General features: G+C 59.4%; 1 protein-coding gene across 1 annotated transcript; it reads left to right on the forward strand.

Moving 5' to 3' along the window:
• The first annotated feature begins 55 nt into the window (after positions 1 to 55).
• FTSJ3 (FtsJ RNA 2'-O-methyltransferase 3) lies at positions 56 to 17,763 on the forward strand. Its single transcript, XM_074940802.1, has 22 exons — positions 56 to 335; positions 1,757 to 1,934; positions 2,235 to 2,340; positions 3,290 to 3,336; positions 3,561 to 3,640; positions 4,020 to 4,119; positions 4,651 to 4,845; positions 4,930 to 5,045; positions 7,077 to 7,181; positions 7,434 to 7,534; positions 7,622 to 7,702; positions 7,893 to 8,039; positions 8,820 to 8,955; positions 9,227 to 9,423; positions 10,294 to 10,405; positions 11,194 to 11,284; positions 11,722 to 11,857; positions 12,049 to 12,125; positions 13,235 to 13,337; positions 14,458 to 14,641; positions 14,758 to 14,852; positions 15,413 to 17,763. The coding sequence occupies exons 2-22, from the start codon at positions 1,868 to 1,870 to the stop codon at positions 15,600 to 15,602; spliced, it is 2,466 nt and encodes an 821-aa protein (XP_074796903.1). The 5' UTR covers positions 56 to 335; positions 1,757 to 1,867; the 3' UTR covers positions 15,603 to 17,763.
• Positions 17,764 to 19,505: the final 1,742 nt, after the last annotated feature.

A 19,505-nucleotide genomic window follows, 5' to 3' on the forward strand; every position in this document is an offset into this window, starting at 1 on the left:
GCTTCCGGGCTCAAATGACCACACCTAAGATGGCCGCCTCCACCGGTCCTTAGCCGCCATCTTGGTAGGGTCTCTCCAGTAACCTTCGATCATGTAGGGAGAAGGGGAACCCCCTGATGTGAATGTTCCCCTCAGTCCTCCCTGGGCGCCATGTTCTGCTGCGTGCCCAGCTCCGCCGGGCGGCCTCAGTGCCTGGGCGCCACTCACAAGATGGCGGCTGGGCAGCGTCTTGACGGAAACGGAAGTGACGGTTCGCGCGGGGCAGTGTGGGACGGAGCGTGGCGCGTGCATGTGGGGTGCAGACTGCCCGCTCCGCCAGCCGGATCGGGGTCGGGGTGAGTCGGGGTTGGGGTCAAGTGCTCGGTCGGTCACGCGGGACCGGGCTGTGACGCTGTGTCCGCGAGCAGCGCAGCGTCCCCCAGCGCCGGGGGGAGTAGTGGGGGGGGGATTTGCGGGGGCACGGGGAGGTTTGCTGGGGTGGGGGGATTTGCGGGGGGGTGCGGGGGCACGGGGAGGTTTGCTAGGGGTGGGGGGATTTGCGGGGGGGTGCGGGGGCACGGGGAGGTTTGCTAGGGGTGGGGGGATTTGCGGGGGGGGGTGCGGGGGCACGGGGAGGTTTGCTGGGGTGGGGGGATTTGCGGGGGGGTGCGGGGGCACGGGGAGGTTTGCTGGGGTGGGGGGATTTGCGGGGGGGTGCGGGGGCACGGGGAGGTTTGCTAGGGGTGGGGGGATTTGCGGGGGGGTGCGGGGGCACGGGGAGGTTTGCTAGGGGTGGGGGGCTTTGCGGGTGGTGCGGGGACTCGGGGAGGTTTGCTGGGGTGGGGGGATTTGCGGGGGGGGTGCGGGGGCACGGGGAGGTTTGCTAGGGGTGGGGGGATTTGCGGGGGGGTGCGGGGACACGGGGAGGTTTGCTAGGGGTGGGGGGATTTGCGGGGGGTGCGGGGACTCGGGGAGGTTTGCTGGGGTGGGGGGATTTGCGGGGGGGGTGCGGGGGCACGGGGAGGTTTGCTAGGGGTGGGGGGATTTGCGGGGGGGTGCGGGGACACGGGGAGGTTTGCTAGGGGTGGGGGAACTTGGGGGGATTTATTTCTTCCAAAGCTGCCCCCAGCTGGAATGACCAGACCAGCCCTTCCACAGCCTGGGACCTTGCCAGGGGGTTGGCGTTGCCCCTCCCCGTGGGCAGCCGGGCTATCTGAGGTTTGGTCCCCTGCACTCCCTGGGTGCTGACCTCTGGCAGCCCTGCGGTGCGAGGAGCCTGCGCTCCTTTGACTCGGTTTCTGGGGTGCTGGGCTAGAGCCAGCAAGTGCGGATCTGGTCTCGCCACTGGCTGGGGGTCTGACGGGTCCTAGCCCCACTCAGCTGCTACTCAGGGGGAGGCGGGTGGGTACGGGTTGCTTTGGAGCTTGGCGTCACAGTGTGGGGGGGCCCATATCTAGCCATGTAGATTTTTTTTGCAGGGTGGGGGGACTAAATGCATCTAGAGGGTTGTCCTACTGTAGACAGCAGTGGGTTTGGAACTGGGGTACCGGTGGGGCAGCATGGGGTTGTGGGGCCTTGGGTGGAGTCATGGGGTTACTCACTCCTTGATCTGTAGCAGTCTGGCTTGGAGAGCAGCTGCAGAGAATGGGATGGGAGAGACCTCCCTTCCCCCAGCCCAGTGTTGGGGTGAGTGACGTGCTCCCAGGGGTGTCCAGAGCCAATGAGGGGCAATTTGGACTCTGGGTTCAACCTGCTGCCGCTTCCCCTCTCTCCACAGAAGGCGTGTGCCCTGCTGCCTGTGACTGATTGTGGGGCTCCCCCGCCTGTCGAAGAGCAAGCGGAGCCTCTGGGCCTGAGCGAGCCTACGGGCTCCTTCACCCCCCCCAGCATGGGCAAGAAGGGCAAAGTGGGGAAGAGCCGCCGGGACAAGTTCTACCGCCTGGCCAAGGAGACAGGTGAGCGGGGGCAAGGGTCGGTATCTGCTGAGTTCTGGGGGCGTCTTTCCCGAGATGTGACTCTGCCCCTCAGCACCCACATCCTACCTCTGCTGGGCCACGGCCTCGCACGCATGGCCCGGCCTGGGCTGTGCTCCCTGCCATAAGTTACTCTGTTTGTTTCCACACTTCCTGCCCTGCAGCGGCTGCTGGGGAGTTTGTGACAGGCACCGAGCTGGTCTTGTCCCCCCTTGCAGCTGCAGAGTGCAGAGCTGGGACTCACCCAGATCCCTGGAAAGCTCTGACTGTCCCTCCCTTTAGGCTTTCGCTCACGATCCTCGTTCAAGCTGATTCAGCTCAACCGGAAGTTCCAGTTCCTGCCGAAATCCCGTGCGCTGCTGGACTTGTGTGCAGCCCCTGGCGGCTGGTGAGTGTCAGGGGCCACAGCTGCCCTGTCAGAACCCAGGGGACCCTCCTGCCTGCCGGCTCTTGGAACGGGGGCTGGCAGGTACCCCTGGGGGCCCCTTGGTGACAGGAGGCAGGAATGTCCTGGCTGGCTTGGCAGAGCTCCAGCCTGCTCACTTACATTTTGGGAAGGCCCAGAGCCCATGTGCAGCCCTGCCTACTTCCTGGGCACCATCAGTGGCTAACAAAACTGAGTCTTGGGGCAGAAGAGCAATTGTGCGGCGGACACACGCTGTCCAACATCCCCGCCCCCCCGGGCTGGCAAACAGCCTTGTGGCCATGGCAGGCTGCTGCCAGGGGGCAATTCGTGGCACTCCAGGGGACGCCAGAGCTATCCTGTCCCAAACCCTGGGTGGCTGTCCGGTAGTGGGCAGCTCCCAAGAGCAGGCAGTCGCTGGCAAGAGATCAGCGCCCAGGCCTGGAGCTGCTGCTGGTGCATTGCCTGTCCTTAGGGACCCCAGGGAGCTCTCCCTGCTCTGGCTCTGCCAGATGAGGTATCACAGGTGTCTCCCCATGAAAGATGAGGGTAGAGTCCTCCAGGGCAACACATCTGTCCCCAGCCGAGGCAGCGTGGACTGGGCGGGGTTGCTGTGAGTCAGGGGAGTAGCTCCCTATGCTACCAGACCCTCCAAGCTGGACCCCCCACTATGCCCTCCACCCAGTCTCGGACCAGCCTGGAGTGGGGGTGACCCCAAACAGCCATATCTGTGGGCTGCGTAGAGACTCATTGGGGTGCCAGGCCCCAAGGGATGGTTGCGGAGCCCCACGCCTCTTGGGTTTCTCCTCTGTCAGAGTCAGTCCTGTGGGACTCGTTTCCTTTCCTGTGATGGGGGGCTGTGTGGGTCATTATGGGGGGGCGAAGCAGGAAGCTGAGGCCTTACGCTGTCTCTGGCCCTCTCTTCTCTCCACAGGCTGCAGGTGGCCTCCAAGTTCATGCCAGTTTCGAGCCTCATTATTGGTGAGTGAGGGGAGCGTGGGTCCAGGGGCAGGACGGCATGTCTGGGGGGCTGGGCCTAGGAGAGAAGGGGCAGTTGCTGAGGGGCTGGTTGGGAAGGGGACACTGTCCCTCCTGATGACTGGGGCGGGTGCCACCCCTCATGGGAGTTGGGGGCTGTTGAGAACGGGGCAGCACCCCCGTTGGGGGAGGGGGTCCAGCAGATGCTGAGTGTCTCTCTCTCCTAGGGGTGGATTTGGTCCCCATTAAGCCCATCCCCAACGTGGTGACGCTGCAGGAGGACATCACCACGGAGAAGTGTCGCCAGGTAATTGCCACCCCACAATGCCTCCTGAACCCCAACAGCCGGATGCTTTAGTGCATATCTCCCGTTCCTTTTTCTGGGGGAATTGGGGGCATCATGTCCACCCGCCCCCCAGAGGCGTCTCTGTGGCGGGATCCCTGAGCCACCAACCCTGGTTTCCCTTGGGGGGAGTGGCTCAGCCACTCAGTGCTGGGGCGCAGATTCTGTAGGCAGGCAAAAGCGTTGGTCTTGGGGTGTTGGTGGAGAGGCCTGGCGTGGGGAGAGGGGCGGCAGGCTCACTATGTGCCCTCGCCCCCCTCTCCCACTCTGCTGTAGGGAATGTGAGGGGGACTGTCCTGGCAGGGAGGGTGTCCCAGGCTCACCCCCTGCCCTCGCCCCCCAGGCTGTGCGCAAGGAACTGCAGACATGGAAGGTGGACGTGGTGCTGAACGACGGGGCCCCCAATGTGGGGGCCAGCTGGGTGCATGATGCATATTCCCAAGGTACGTCCCCCACTCGCCTGGCAGCACTGGTCCCTGTGATAGCCGAGGGTTCAGCTCCATCCCTTGCACCCTGGAGCTGCAGCGCAGTCCCTGCGTCCAGCTCAGCAGTCCTGTGTCCCATCGCCCCTGTCCCCCAGTGCAGGAGCAAAGGGCCTGCTGGGGCCAGCCCAGTTACGAGGGATTGGGACCCTCTGGCTGTAGCCCGGCACTGTTGGTCGGATGCTCCAGTGCAGAGAGCGGCAGGAGGCCTGGGTCCCGTGGAAGTGTGAGACGCCCCAGGGGAGGGAAAGGAGCACGACTTGCAGCGCCCGGCAAGTGTCTGTGGAGTTGTTTCCTCAACAGGCCCAGGGCTGAGTCCGGCCCTGCCCTATCCTTCCCCTCAGGCACCACAATGACAGGCACCGTGGGAACCAGAATCAAGCTGGATCCCACTCCCTAGCCACGCCCCGGCCTGCTGCGCTTGGAGCCACTGGGAGCGAGGGCTCAATGGGGTTGGCTATGGCACTGACCCACCTCCATTCTCCACTTCAGCCAACCTGACGCTCATGGCCCTGAAGTTGGCCTGTGAATTCCTTTCCAAGGGTGGCTGGTTTATCACAAAAGTCTTCCGCTCCCGCGACTACCAGCCCCTCCTGTGGATCTTCCAGCAGTTTTTTCGCAAGGTGCAGGCCACCAAGCCACAGGCCTCCCGCAATGAGTCGGCCGAGATCTTCGTCGTCTGCCAGGGTGAGCTGGGGCCAGGGGTTGCTGGGTGGGAAGGGGGGGAGTCACTGGCTGACATCTCTGATCCTTTCCTTTTCCCTCTCCCAGGATATCTGTCCCCAGATAAAATTGACAGCAAATTTTTTGATCCCAAATTTGCCTTCAAGGAAGTTGAGATTCAGGCCAAATCTGTGAGTGAGCTGGTGACCAAAAAGAAACCAAAGGTACAAGTGAGCAGTCCGGGGGGCTTGGCTGTGAGGGGAGGTCCTTTGGGTCAGGGAGAGTAGCCCCCAGGGATGAGGAGAGGGGTGCACAGCTTAGAGTGGGGCCGGGGGAGGCTGTAGCACTTGGACCCTGCCGAGTGGAGCCTGCTGCTTACTCATCCCATCTGGCTAGTAATATATATGCTTGGCACTTCAAACGCGCTAATTTCCCAAAGCCGAGGAAAACTATGAGTGAAATTGCCTGGGAGGAAAAATGTAGACAGGCAAATGAATGAAAATTGGGAGCCCTTTTAGGGAGTGTGGCCAAAAAGCCATAATTCTACAATCAAGAAAGAATTTTGCCTAAAATTCCATCCTGGTTCAGTGGTGAAGAGAAAGTGACAATTAGACATAAAAAAGCAATATATAACACATGGGGGAAAAAGGGGAAATGCATAGCAATGGATATGAATTCAAAGTTATGGAGGGTAGAAAATTGATAAGGGAAGCCAAAGAGATCAGGGTAAACTCCCTGGTTTGCAGAGCTAAGGACAATAAAGAGTTTAAGGATATTAGGAATAAAATAATTGCTAGCAATGGTATAGGCCTATTACACTCGGGGGAGATGGTAAAGTTATTAATATAGAAAAGGCAGAGAAGTTTTTAATGAATATTTGTGTATTTGGCAAGAAGCAGGATTATGTTATCGTATTACATGAGGATGGTGAAATAGTTTCTAGTCCATTAGTAACCAAGGTGGATGTTAAAAATCGTCTACTAGGAACAAACATTTTAAAATCAGCAAGTCACTAGCAAATAACTAGCACCCAAAAAGTCCTAAAAGAGTGGGCTGAGAGAATCTCTAGCCTACTGATGTTAATTCATGCCAGTCAGCGTGATGTGGTGGTGGGGGGGGGGGGTTTCTTGTCAAACAAACCTGATTTCATTCTTCGAAAGGTTCTTGTCTTAGTACTGCACAACAGGCTAACTAAAAACGTAGCACTGAGCAGTACCTGCGAAGCACGCAGTGAGTGGATTAAGATCTGGGGAACTGACAGATCTCAGAAAGTGTTTGTCCGTATGGCATCGTCATCAAATGGGCGAGTGTCCAGTGAGGTTCCACAGGGACTGGTACTAGGCCTGACCTCATTCAAAGTTTTCATCAGTCGGGAAGGAAATAACAAAGGTGCAACTGAGCCAGAGATTTGTGGAGTGAGACATACCGATTGGGACAGGGTAGCGCTATGGAGCGATCAGGATCGCAGGGTGATCTGGACCCATTCAAACACCAGGTGTTTTAATTCAGCCAAAAGCAAGGTCATGTGTCTAGGCCCGTACCTGCAGAATGTGGGCCTGTGTCCTGGAAAGCAGGGACTCTGGACAGGACCTAGGAGTCTTCGTGGACAAGTAGCTGCCCAGGAGCTCCAGGTGTGATGCTGATGTGACCCGTGGCTGTGTGAAGAGGGGGGTCGAAGCAGAGTTCTGTATGGCACTGCTGGGATCGACGCTGGAGATCGCACCCCAGTCAGGGGTCCGCATTCGAAAAGATGTTGACGTATTCGAGAGGGTTCAGAAAAGAGCCACAAAACCGATTCGGGGGCTGGCGAAGAGGCCAGAGAGCGACACGCAGAGCTCACTCTGTTTCGCTGATCACAGAGCAGACTGAGAGTTGACATGACGACAGTGATTTAATCTTCACGGGGAGAAAATACTGGTGACTAACAGGCTCATTAAGGGCGACAGGCAAAACGAGAACCCCTGGCTGGAAACTGAAGTTAGACACATTCAAATTAGAAATGAGGCAGGAAGTGTTCCCTGAGCGGGCGACTGGCCATTGGAGCAGACTGCCCAGGGAAGGGAGGGGGCCCCATCTCGGTGTCGCCAGCTCCAGGCTGGAGGCTTCTGGAAGGAGCTTTAGCCACCACAAGCCGTGGGTTCCATATGGGTGTGAGGGGGGAAGTGAAACAGCTGGGCTAGGCCGGAGGTCAGACTAGCTGATCTAATGGCCCTGCCGTGAATGTACGGCTCTGACCCCGCTCTCCCGTCTCACAGGCGGAGGGATACGCAGAAGGTGACACAACGCTCTATCACCGCTTCACGCTGATGGATTTCCTCAAGGCCCCCAACCCTGTGGATTTTCTCTCCAAGGCCAACGAGGTGAGCGCCCAGGGCATGGCTGGCCCCCGTGGGAGCGGAGAAGGCAGGGCCCACAGGCTGGACCATGGGCATGTGTGCTGGGCTTGGCTCAGCCCCTCTGCTGGATGCCTGCAGTGCACTTAGCAGCACCCAGGGGCTTGCTGGTGGGACCCAGGGCCCTGACCTTGGGCTTGGGGCAGGGGAAGGGTTGCGGGGGCTGCTGGGCCTCGGGAAGGAGGCAGCTGCAGCCTTTCCCCTCTGGCTCCTGTGCAGATCACGCTGGGGGACAGCGAGCTGGAGCGGCACAGCACCACCACCGAGGAGCTGCGCCAGTGCTGCCGGGACATCCGTGTGCTGGGCCGCAAGGAGCTCAGGTACGGGGGCGGGGGCACGCGGCCTGGGCTTGGGGAGTCTGGCATTGCCTGGGGTGGCTGGTTCTAACCCGCTGCCTCTCTGCTCAGGGCCCTGCTGAACTGGAGGACGAAGCTCCGTCGCTTTATGGCCAGAAAACTGAAGGAGCAGGCCAAGGAGTTGGACATCAGGTAGGACGAGAAACGTGGCTTCCAACATCAGCTGCCCCCTCCATGCACACCAGGGGGTGCTGTGACACCAGGGGGTGCTGTGACACTGGGAGCTCCATAGCTAGTACCCCCCAACTGGTTGCACTGGGGAGCCTAGCCCAGGGTTGGCTGGTGGGGCAGGGCCAGGCTGAGTGACTCCATCTTCTGGCAGCTTGAGCTCCGGCGAGGAGGAGGAGGAGGGCGGCGAGGAGGCGGTCGGGAAGACATCGCGAGCAGCTGGGGATGGAGCCGCTGAGGAGGAGGAGATGGAGCTGAGGCTGGCAGAGCTGAAGGCAGAGGAAGTGGCTGAGCTGAAGAGGTGAGTGCTGCCCTCCTAGGGGGCTGAGCGAGGGGATCTGGGCACCCAGGGGTGGGGGAAGCTCAGTGCTGTGAGCTCCCGCTATTTTCAGGCATGTGATGGGCTCGTCCTCAGCTGGGCTGGGGTGTCCAGCCAGCAGAAATGCTGCAGGGGGCTCTCCCTTGCCACACTTGGGCACCCCGGGAGCTCCCTGGGTGCCTGCCCCCCCCCCGGGTACTCCTATGTGCCTTGAGTGCCCCCATGGCTCCTCTCCCTTCAGACCTATTTCCAGGAGCAGTTTCCTTTGGCCTCAGGACTGCTGCCCTTCCCAGGGACCTCAGACACTCGCCCACCCCAGCGTACGAGGGAAGAAGAGGCCCTGAGTGAAGTGACTTGCCCAAGCTCCCAAGGTCTGCAGCAGAGCTGGGAATAGAACCCAGGAATCCTGCCAGCCAGGCCTTCTCTGACACCCCTCACAAGACCCGGCTCCATGTGTCCCCGGCAGCAGCTGGAGCTCATTGCCTGGTGGCAGCCCACTGCTCTACCCCAGCATGATGGTTGCCCTTGGGGGTGGGGGGGATTGTGCCCCTTCCCCCATGACTGCAGAGCATGGCCCTGCAGCAGTAGAGAGCTGTGAGAGCTATGGGCCCAGCCCTGCAGCTCAGGGGTCTCCATCTGGGGGGGACAGTCAGACAGACCCGCTGGGAGGCATCCTGGGCAGCCGGGCTCCCATCCTTGTGACAGCAGCCGTGGGGCACTGGCTGCAGCATGACACCCCTTCCCCGGCGGGGTTCTCCCCAGGAAGAAGAAGAAGATCCTGAAGGAGCAGCGGAAGCAGCGTGAGCGCATTGAGCTGAAGATGGACCTGCCCGGTGTCTCCATCGCGGACGAGGGCGAGACTGGCATGTTCTCCCTCAGAACCATTGGCAAGACCCGGGTGAGGCTGCGGGGGCGACAGCTGGCTCCCCACCGGCGTGACGGCCAATGTCTGCTTGGGGCAGAGCTGGGGGGTTGGTGGGCCTTGGGCAATGAGGAGGCTACAGGGGAGTGAGCAGGGCTAGGAGCGTGGCGGGTGGAGGGGCACTCCAGGTGGGTGCTGGGCTGGGAGAGCGGCTGGCCAAAGGGGGAACTGGCAGGGGAGGAAGAGGAGACGGGATGATTTGATTTCTGTGGGGCCTGGCTCCTGAAACTCGCTCCCTGGTCCTCAGCTGCTGAACGAGGTGGCCCGGGGTGATATGGCGTCTGCTGATGCCTTCCTGGAGGCGCCGCATGAAGAGGACGACGTGGCCCTCTCGGATCAGGACGATGCGGACGATGTGTCTCTGGCCAGCGACTTGGGCTCGGACGAGCTGGCCGACGTCGAGGAGCGGCTGCAGGAAGCCAAGCGGGGACTGGGCCCAAAGAGGTCAGAGCCATTGTGGGGAGCAGGGGGCACTCAACCACCTGCCCTGGGGCTGGAGGGCAGGTGAGGGATCCTGGCAGCTGCAGTAAAATCCCCCCGGTTGGAGCAGCTTGTGAACCAGCTTGGCCGTGAGTAGGGCGCTACCAAATTCATGTCCGTGAAAAACACGTCCTGGACCATGAAATCTGGTCTTCCCTGTAAAATCTGGTCTCTTGTGTACTTTTTACCTAAGCAGCATTTCGCAAACTGGGGCTCCCGGCATTGCCCCTCCTACTTCTGCGCTGCCTTCAGAGCTGGGCAGCTGGAGAGCGGCAGCTGCTGGCTGGGAGCCCAGCTCTGAAGGCAGCACCGCCGCCAGCAGCAGCGCGGAAGTGAGGGTGGCACGGCATTGGGGGGTCATCGCTTTTTGGGGGGGGAGGGTTGGCGTGGGCTTTACATGTTTATATTTTGCCATTTTTAAATACATATTCGTGCTTTGTTACAACACCGTGAAATTTAAGTATCTGAAACTGTGACGTTCAAGCTTTTTAAAATTCTGTGACTGAAATTTACGAAAATGATGTGAATTTGGTAGGGCCATGGCCATGAGGGGTGCTGGGCAAACGACAGCCCCTCCGCTCTGGGCTCCCAGTAGGAGGCGCTGAGACTGGCTGGGGTGATGACCAGGCGGATGGAGTTGGCCTGCTTGGCCCTTAACCCTTGCAGCACTGCTGCAGTGGGAGGCTCTGCCCCATTTCCTAGGGGTTGTAGCCAGGTGGGCAGCTCTGCTGAGTGCCCCGCCTCGGGGAGCCCTGTGTGAAGCAGCCTGGCTGCCCCTGCCAGGTCCCTGTCCGTGGCGCCAGGGCTGAGCGTGCCTGGCTGGCTGTGTTGCAGAGGGACCTTCCAGCAGCTGGCAGAGGAGGAGGGGGAGGAGAATCCCCTGCTGGTGCCCCTGGAGGAGAAGTCGGTGCTGGACGAGAGGCAGACCACCCTGTGGTTTGGGAAGGTGAGTGCCCCCGCTGGCCAGGAAGGGCCAGGCCCTGGGGTGGGGGGTGTCCCAGCCCCTGTGCAGCGGCTCCAGCCTCACCTGGGTTCACCCGCCCTCTGCTGGCTGGAGCTAGGTCTGCGCTGGCTCTGGCCTGGCGCCCTCTGGTGGCAGGACAGCACGTGTGAGCTGTGGTGCTAATGGCTGGCAGGAGACTCCTGAGCTACCCCAGGGAGGCCTGCCTGGGGCTGGGCAGCCACAGGGCTGGGGAATTACATGGGCTCCAGCGACCCCAGGGGGGAGAGTGGGGAGCACAGTGGGAACAGCCCACGCATGAGGGCCTGTGTCCTTGCCCCCTCCTCCCAGCTACCCACGTGTCTCTCGCTGCCCCCTCCATCCCTGCCAGCTCCCTGCCACCCACGTGTCTCCTGCTTCCACCTCCGTCCCTGCCAGCTCCCTGCCACCCATGTCTCCCGCTGCCCCTCCACCCTCCCACCAGCTCCCTGCCACCCACGTGTCTCCCGCTCTCCCCCCCGCCCCCGGCCAGCTCCCTGCCACCCATGTGTCTCCTGCTCTTTCCCTCCCCCCCCTCCCCCCCCCGGCCAGCTCCCTGCCACCCACGTGTCTCTCATTGCCCCCCAGCCAGCTCCCTGCCATTCACAGGTCTCCCCCCTCCAGCTCCCTGCTACCCATGTGTTTCCCGCTGCCCCCTCCTCGCCAGCTCCCTGCCATTCACGTGTCTCTTGCTGCCCCCCACCTCCCTGCCAGCTCAGCCCTTCCTTCTGTGACTGAGCGCTCCCTGTCCCTAGGAGGTCTTTGCCGGCATTGAGGACGACGCAGACGAGGCCCTGGAGATCAGCCAGGCGCAGGTGCTGTCTGAGAGGAAGGAGCCGCCGCCAGGTGAGAAGGGGGCCATGGTGTGATGCACAGGGCCTGCTGTCCCTGGGGGTAGCACCCTTGGCAGCCAAGCCCGGGAGGAAGCTGGGCCCCCATTGTCCAGGTGAGGAACTGGCCACAAGGTCACAGAAGCAATTGGAGCTCTGGGTCCCCGGCCTGCTCTCGGGACCGCCTGAATGGGGGGAGTGTCTGGTGAGACAAGCTTGACCCTGGCTCAGCCCCCGCAGGGAAAGGGGCCCAGCCAAACAGGGCAGGGCGCAGGGCTCCCCTGCAGCTAACAGGCCGTCCCCATGCTGTCCATTCAGCCGGTGTGGCTGGGGCCCCTGGGAAGCAGGATTTCCTCTTATCAGCATGACCAGCAGCAACGCCCCTCCCAGCAATGAGCTCCCTTGGGGGCCCCCCAGTCCGCCTCACCCACTGGCCTTGCTTGTCACACCCAGGGAACGTGAAGGGGAAGGGGCAGAAGAAGCTGCCCCCATCCCAGGATGGAGCTGCAGCAGAGGCTGGTCGCAGCGAAGCCCAGGGCGGGGGGAGCAGTGGCGAAGATGACTCTGACAGCAACAGCGACGAGGAGAGGTGAGGAGCAAATGGGGGTCGCTGGCCCGCCTGGTGTGGGGGCGGGGTGGGTGTAGCAGGGCCCCAGGCCCCCAGACTCTAGGCAGTGGGAGGGATGAGCTGGGGGGGCTGCCCCTCCCCCCCAGTCCTGAGCACCGTTGCCTTGGGAGACACTGTATGAGCGGCAGTGACAGCTCCTCTCTTCCCCCCAGGGAGACGTCGCAGAAGGGAAGGAAGCGGGCGCTGGTTGAGCCAGGTGGCTTCGAGGTGGTGCCCATTGAGGACCCAGGTGAGTTGAGTGGGGGCTCTGTGCAGGGAAAGGCAGCCCTGCTGGGGTGTCTGCACCTCTGGACACCAGCATGGAGCTCAGGGCTGGGTGGTGGGCACAGGGCATAAGGCCATGGATATCTGGCCATGGAGGTTTCTACTCGTGGGGGAATTCTGCACCACTGCGCATGCGTAGAGTTTAAGTGCCCCACAGATTTCTTTGCTTCCCTGCAGAAAAATGACTTTCTGACAGGGAAGTAAAGGGAAGCCACAAGAGCTGTCATGTGACCCTCTCCAGCAGTATGTTTCGGGTGCCCAGGGCAGCCGGCAGAGAGGTAAATCACTGTGGGGAACGGGGCGGGACTGGGGAAGACCCAGCTGGTGGCTCCTCCCCTGCACAGCATCTGGGGTTGTCAGAGCCACCCCCAGATTTCTCCCCCGGCTGTAGGAAGCTCTGCAAATTCCCCCCTCCCCCGCGCATCCTGCACCCATTGCTCCCCCTGCACCTGGACCACCCTGACGAGCCGCCTGGATCCTCATCCCACGAGCCCCAAGCAGCTGCACCTGGATCCCCACCCCACTGAGCCCTCCACACCCAGACACCCCCTCCCGCTGAGCCCCAACCACTTTCACCTGGACCCCCCTGCAGAGTCCCATTACCATTGCACCTGGATCCTCCACTGAGCCGCCTGCACCCAGATTGCCCCACACAGAACCCTCTCAACCCACACCTGGATCCCCCCACGCTAAGCCCCTCCACACTTGGATTCTGCTGGGCTGAGCCTGCCTGTCCACACCTGGCACGGAGGGGCAGGGCCCTGGGGTGTTTCTGGGGCAGGCCTGGTCCTTGCGCTGCGTCAGGATTGGGTGCAGCCTCACCACTGAGTCTGTGTCCTGGGGGAGCTGCACTGTGATCTCCCACCCCTGAGCAGCCAGTGGCCTGTCCTCCCCACTGTCATGCTGGAGCCTCCACATTTATTGGACATATAAAACTTGCAGAATTTTTCATTTTTTGGTGCAGAATTCTCTCAGGAGTAAACGGTTTCATATATGGAGGTGCCAGAGCCCAGGTGGGAGGGTTTGTAGCAGCCTGAGCCCATACTTGTCCATCTTCTCCCCACCCCCCCACAGTGAAGCGAGCCCGTGTCCTGGATGCGGAGGGGCTCGCGCTGGGGTCTGTCATTGCCACCTCCAGGAAAGCCAAGCGGGACCTGATTGACAACTCCTTCAACAGGTACCGGGGCAGCAGTCAGTATGGGAGCAGCGGCGACCAGCTGCTCTGGGCAGGTCCTGTGGGGGGGGGGAGCAGCGGCGCTGGGCGGGCGGACAGCTGTGATTTTGAGGGATCCATTCCCCCTTGGTTGCTCACTCTTGGGGAGAGAAGAGGGTGTGTTGCGGGAGGTGGATCCCTCATTTGACCCCTTCTCTCCTGCCCTGTGGGTGTGAGTTGTGTCTGGCGGTCACTTTCTGTGGGGGTGGTGTCAGGTTTGACACCAGGTTTGGTTGGCTTGTTTAGCCTAACCAAAAGAAGGCTGAGGGGAGATATGATTGCTGTCTATAAATATATCAGAGGGATATATACCAGGGAGGGAGAGGAATTATTTAAGCTCAGTACCAATGTGGACACAAGAACAAATGGCCAGTTTATATCCATCAGGAAGTTTAGACTTGGAATTAGATGAAGGTTTCTAACCATCAGAGGAGTGAAGTTTTGGAATAGCCTTCCAAGGGGAGCAGTGGGGGCAAAAGATGTATCTGGCTTCAAGATTAAACTCGATAAGTTTATGGAGGAGATGGTATGATGGGATAACATGATTTTGGCAATTAATTGATCTTTAACTATTCATGGTAAATAGGCCCAATGGCCTGTGATGGGATGTTAGATGGGGTGGGATCTGAGTTACTATAGAGAATTCTTTCCTGGGTATCTGGCTGGTGAATCTTGCCCACGTGCTCTGGGTTCAGCTGACTGCCATATTTGGGGTCGGGAAGGAATTTTCCTCCAGGGCAGATTGGAAGAGGCCCTGGGGGTTTTTTGCTTTCCTCTACAGCATGGGGCACAGGTCACTTGCTGGAGGATTCTCTGCTCCTTGAAGTCTTTAAACCACGATTTGAGGACTTCAATAGCTCAGACATAGGTGAGAGGTTTATTGCAGGAGTGGGTGGGTGAGATTCTGTGGCCTGCATTATGCCGGAGGTCAGACTATATGATCATAATGGTCCCTTCTGACCTTAATGTCTATGAGTCTGAGTCTTCTGTCTGTTAGCCCCAAGGCTGGGGGCGGGGGCGGAGGAAGGGCTACTCCTCTGCTTGTCCCTGGGCCCCACCGTCACCTGGGGCACCCCTTCCCCAGGTATGCCTTTAACGAGGAGGAGGGGGAGCTGCCTGAGTGGTTCCAGCAGGAAGAACAGCAGCACCGCCGGAAGCAGCTGCCTCTGGACCGGCAGACGGTAGAGGAGTACCAGCAGCGCTGGCGCCAGATCAACGCCCGCCCCATCAAAAAGGTGGCAGAGGCCAAGGCCCGGAAGAAGCGGCGGGTAAGTGAGCCGCGTGGCCTGCGTCCCTGGGCGGAGTTGCCCTTCCCCGTACCCTCTTTTCTCCCTGCCTGCCCGGGCCCCCCCAGCCACTCCCTAATCTCTCCCATCTCCCCCAGATGCTGAAGAAGATGGAACAGATGAAGAAGAAGGCGGAGGCTGTGGTGAGCACAGTGGATATTTCGGAGCGTGAAAAGGTGGCCCAGCTGCGCAGGTGAGTTATGATGTCGGGATCTACAGCATGGGCAAGGGGTGGTTGGATTGTCCTGGGATCTGTCAGAACAACGGAAGTTGTGCCAGGCAGGCAAGCAGCCATGAGGCTCCCGAGGGGTCGTTTCAGCTCCCCACCTCTGCCTTGGCCAGGCCCCTGCTGCTTGGGGCACCAATGTTGGGCAGTGGCGTTGCGCCGGGGGGTTCTGAGAAGAGGGTCGTGCAGCCAGTGACCTGGGAGGGTCGGGGGCTGGCTGGCTGGACGGGCTGAAGAGGCAGCTGAGAACAAAGGTGGGGAGGTGGTGGGGGTCAGAGAGGAAGGGGGTCCCCATGCTTTTCTGAGGCTGCAGCCCTGGAGGACGTGGCAGCTCTTAGGGCTGTGGAGATGGGGGCTCAGCCCAGAGCAGTTCATGCCCTGGGAAGCATGTGGAATCCAGAGCTGGGAGTTGCTCCCACCAGCTGTCACATTGACACTCCCTGTTGGTCTGATTCCTCCTTGGGTTTGTTCCCAAGCGGCTGGGGGGCGGGTCTCTGCTCTAACCTCTCTCCCCTCTCCTCTGGCAGCATCTACAAGAAGGCCGGCCTGGGGAAGGAGAAGCGGGAGGTCACCTACCTGGTAGCCAAGAAGGGAGTCGGCCGGCGCGTGCGGCGCCCTGCAGGGGTCAAGGGACACTTCAAGGTGGTGGACAGCCGCATGAAGAAGGACATGAGGGCTCAGAAAGGAAAAGAGAAGACGAAACGGCGCCGCAAGTGAGGACTCTGCCCCCGAGGGCTGGGCATGGCCGGCGCCTGGCACCGTGTGCCAGGCTGGGGTAGCTGGACAGCCCACTTCTGAGCCCCCGGCTCCTCAGCCAGAGGAGGAGGGAGACACGCTCTGGATCAAAAGAGGTCACTTCCTGTGGGCAATGGAGCCACTTCCTGTCTGCAGCCTCACGGGGACTGGCCATGCCAGCCTCAGCTTCCGGGCACCACCGCCCTGCCCAGGCTTGCTGTGCGCCAGACGATTGGTTAGCCCTGGTCATGTGGCTATGTTGACATCACAGCTGTCAATTCTACTCTGTACATCCACCTTCTAGCCGCCCCCCACTGCGTGCATGTCCCGGTCCCCCCAGAGAGCAAGGCCAGGAGGTTCACAGGCTGCTTTGACTGTTGCTTTCAGCCAGGCTTCCTGCGCTGGGCCAATCCCTGTGCAGTCCGCGGCCTGGCCAGTAGCAGGGGCTCCTTGGAGCTCGGTCCGGCATTGCTTCCTGCTTTGGTTGTAGACCGAGCAGGTGCATGGCGCAGGGGTTCGCTGGGAAAGCAGGCGCTAACGCTGGGCAGGGGGAGGCGTCCCTGTCCCTTTCTCATCTCCACTGTCTGGTCTCGCTGGGGGAAGCAGCACTCCTAGCTTGATCTGAAATTAAACCCTGTTCTCTGGGCCTGTTTGCTGTTCCCCATGGCTCTGCTAGCCTGCGGCCGGGGGATCCTGCCTCTTCTGTTAGCTCTGTGGCTGGGTGTCTCTTTTGGCCTCCTGGCTGCAGTACCAGCTGGACGCTGGGGCTGCTGTCAGAGCTCACTAAAGCAGGTGCAGCTGCCAGCATCAGATGGGGCAGCTCCCCAAATGAGCTGTGGCCTCTCCTCTTGGGGCTCTCTCCCAGCTCTGCCTGTCTCAATAGGGGAAAGGGAGCCGAGCTGGTGACTCCAGAGAAAGGCCTCAATTGCAGAGCAGCACCCTGAATTGTGGCCAGTGGGGTGCTAGCTCCTGGGATTGGGGAGGTCGGGAGGCCTGGGTCTATCCTGCACCTGGAATGGCACTGTTGCCAAGTGTGGGGGAAGGACCCATGTGATGGGTGCTGAGTGCAGGAAATGGGATGTCCGGGCCACAGGTGCGGGTAGCAGAGGCGCTGAGGAGAGCGGCACCTAGCGCAACGAAGGCGAGAGCTCCGGAGGCGATAGGTCGGTGCGGAAAACAGTGGTGCCGACTGCACCCGCAGCAATGACTGTGCCGGAAGCAGTGGTGCTAAGAGGCCACCCCCAAGTGAAATCCTCTCTGCCCTTCGTAAGTGACAAAGAAAGAGGTGAGTTAGCGGACACCTGGGGAGGAGAGCTACTCCCAGGCTCCTTGGCAGGATGGTGTCCATCACACTCGAGGTTTCTAACCGGGGCAGGCACAGCCTTAAAGGTGGAAGAGATGGCTGCCAGGGTACTTTTTACCCAAGGATGATCGGTCCTAGGAGGATCCTGCATCTCTTTCGGGACTGAGCCTGGCCTCCTAGACTTCTCCAGGAGAAATACCTTCAGTCTAGTCTCCCTGGTTTTCACAGCCTGTTTTGTGAGACCTCTGAAGTCCCTGCACTGCTCTAATGTGTGTCTGTGTACCCAGACAATACAGACACACATTAGTGTCCCTCGTTCCAGGCATGGTAGACCCACATGAGGAACATAATTTAAATCCTAGGGACTAAACCCCACCTGTACCTGGAGAAGACACAAACTGCTCACCTCAGAGTCCTACTCCCCCGTACCAGGATTCATAAACTCCAAGGCCAGAAGGGACCATTGTGATCATCCGGTCTGGCCTCCAGTATAGCAAGGCCAGAGACCTGCCCCAAAATAATTCCCAGAGCCGATCTGTTAGAACAACATCCCGTCTTCATTTACAAATGGTCAGGGATGGAGAATCAACCACGAACCTCGGTAAATTGTTGGTTAATTACCCTCACTATAAAAAATTTACACCATATTTACAGTTTGAATCTGTCAAGCTTCAACTTCCAGCCATTGGATTGTGTTCGACCTTTCTCTGCTAGATTGGATATATGTTCCCCGATATTTACAAATTGCAATCAAGTCACCCTTTAACCTTCTCTCTCTTAAGCTAAATAGATTGAGCTCTTTGTGTCTCACTATAAGGCATTTTGTCTAATCCTTTCACCATCTTGGGGCTCTTCTCCGAACCCTTTTCAATTTATCAATATCCTTGTTGAATTGTGGGCACCGGAACTGGACACAGTGTTCCAGCATCAGTTGCACCCCTGCCAAATACAGAGTATCCTACTCGAGAGTCCCCCGTTTATCCATCCCAGAATCGCATTAGCTCTTTTGTCCACAGTGTCGCACTGGGAGCTCATGGTCAGCTGATTATCCACCACGACCCCCACATCTTTTTCAGAGTCCCTGCTTCCCAGGCTAGACTCCCCCGCCCTGTAAGTATGGCTGACATTCTTTGCTCCGAGGAGAGGGCGTCTAAGACTCAAATCCTCCCTAAAACCGGAGAGTTCAGCTAAACTAACTAAACCGCTATCAAAAATTGCTATTTACAAAACATAAAGAGAAAAACTTCAGCGGAGCAGGAGACCAGACACTGCTGCTGGCTCTGTCTCACAGCCAGAGGCCCTGAGAAGGAACTGAGGGTTGACTGGTTGCTCAGCCCCCATTGTGCCCTCGGTAAGAGGGGGCTTGAGGACATGGAGAGCACAGCTAAAGCATTCTGATCTCCAGTGCATGGAGAACATGTGCACCAGAAGTGCAGCACATCTGGCAAACAGTGTAAATGGAGGTTACAGTTTGGTTCAGACATATTCCACTCTGTCACACTGGTAATCCTGTTACCTTGCCAGTGTAGGGGATTCCAGCCTTGTAGGTAGTGTCAGCGTCCTCAAAGGTCACCGTAGCGATTTCAGACATGATGTCGCAGTGCTTGGTCGTGTTGAGCTCCACCCCTAGCAGGAGAGGGAGGGACAACAGAGTTCAGGCTACGTCCCAGATTTCTCTCCCTAACAATACGTGCAGCCATTTCTACCTGGTCTCGCTATGGGCTGGAGGGTGTGATCTTGGTGGAGAATTTGGGAAGTTTGGCTGGGGTCGGAGAAGGATTTTCCTGGGGAATCTGGAAGCTAGAAAATTTAGATCCTACTTCCTCTGGGGCTTAATCTCAAACCAGCCACTTGACATTTGCCAGCAGGCTCTCCTGGCGCTGCGGCCCTTTCCCCAGCAGAGAGCTCTTAACGGCCACAGAGCTGACCCCGCACACAGGCCTCTCGGCACAGTGCCTGCCCCCAGAAAGGGCCGTTTTCAGAAGTGCCCAGTGACCCGTTGCCATTCTGGACCCGCTCTCCTCCAGCCACTTCGCCATCGCTGATGTCAGCACCCAAGGGTAACGCTGTAGCCATCCCACAGTTACAGTTTTCAGCCAAATGGGTGTCAACTGCTCTGGAAATCAGGATTCTTCTGGGTTAAATGTGGAGTTATCTGGGGTCATTACTAAGCGATTAGCACTTGCAGTTTTGAACGCTGAGCGCTGACGTCACTGAGGCCGTGACTCAGGACCCAGCGACACAGGCTGGGCCTTCACTCCGCTCTGCCAGCTCAGTCCAAAGCCAGAGGCCTCTCGCGGGAGGCTGTTTAGTCTCTGCATGAATGTACCCAGGTCTGAACTCCTCATGGGGGATTGATCCAGAGATGTGCTGAACCAGAACCCCAGATCCAACCCCCAGACGCTACCTCTTGGGCCCATCTCTAAAGCAGCTGGGCTACAAATGACATCACCACATGTAAAAAGAACAGGAGGACTTGTGGCACCTTAGAGACTAAACAGTTTATCTGAGCATAAGCTTTCGTGAGCTACAGATCACTGAATGCATCCAATGAAGTGGAAAATACGGTGGGGAGATTTTAT

The sequence above is a fragment of the Natator depressus genome, chromosome 27 (assembly GCF_965152275.1).
Source record: "Natator depressus isolate rNatDep1 chromosome 27, rNatDep2.hap1, whole genome shotgun sequence".
NCBI lineage: Eukaryota > Metazoa > Chordata > Testudines > Cheloniidae > Natator > Natator depressus.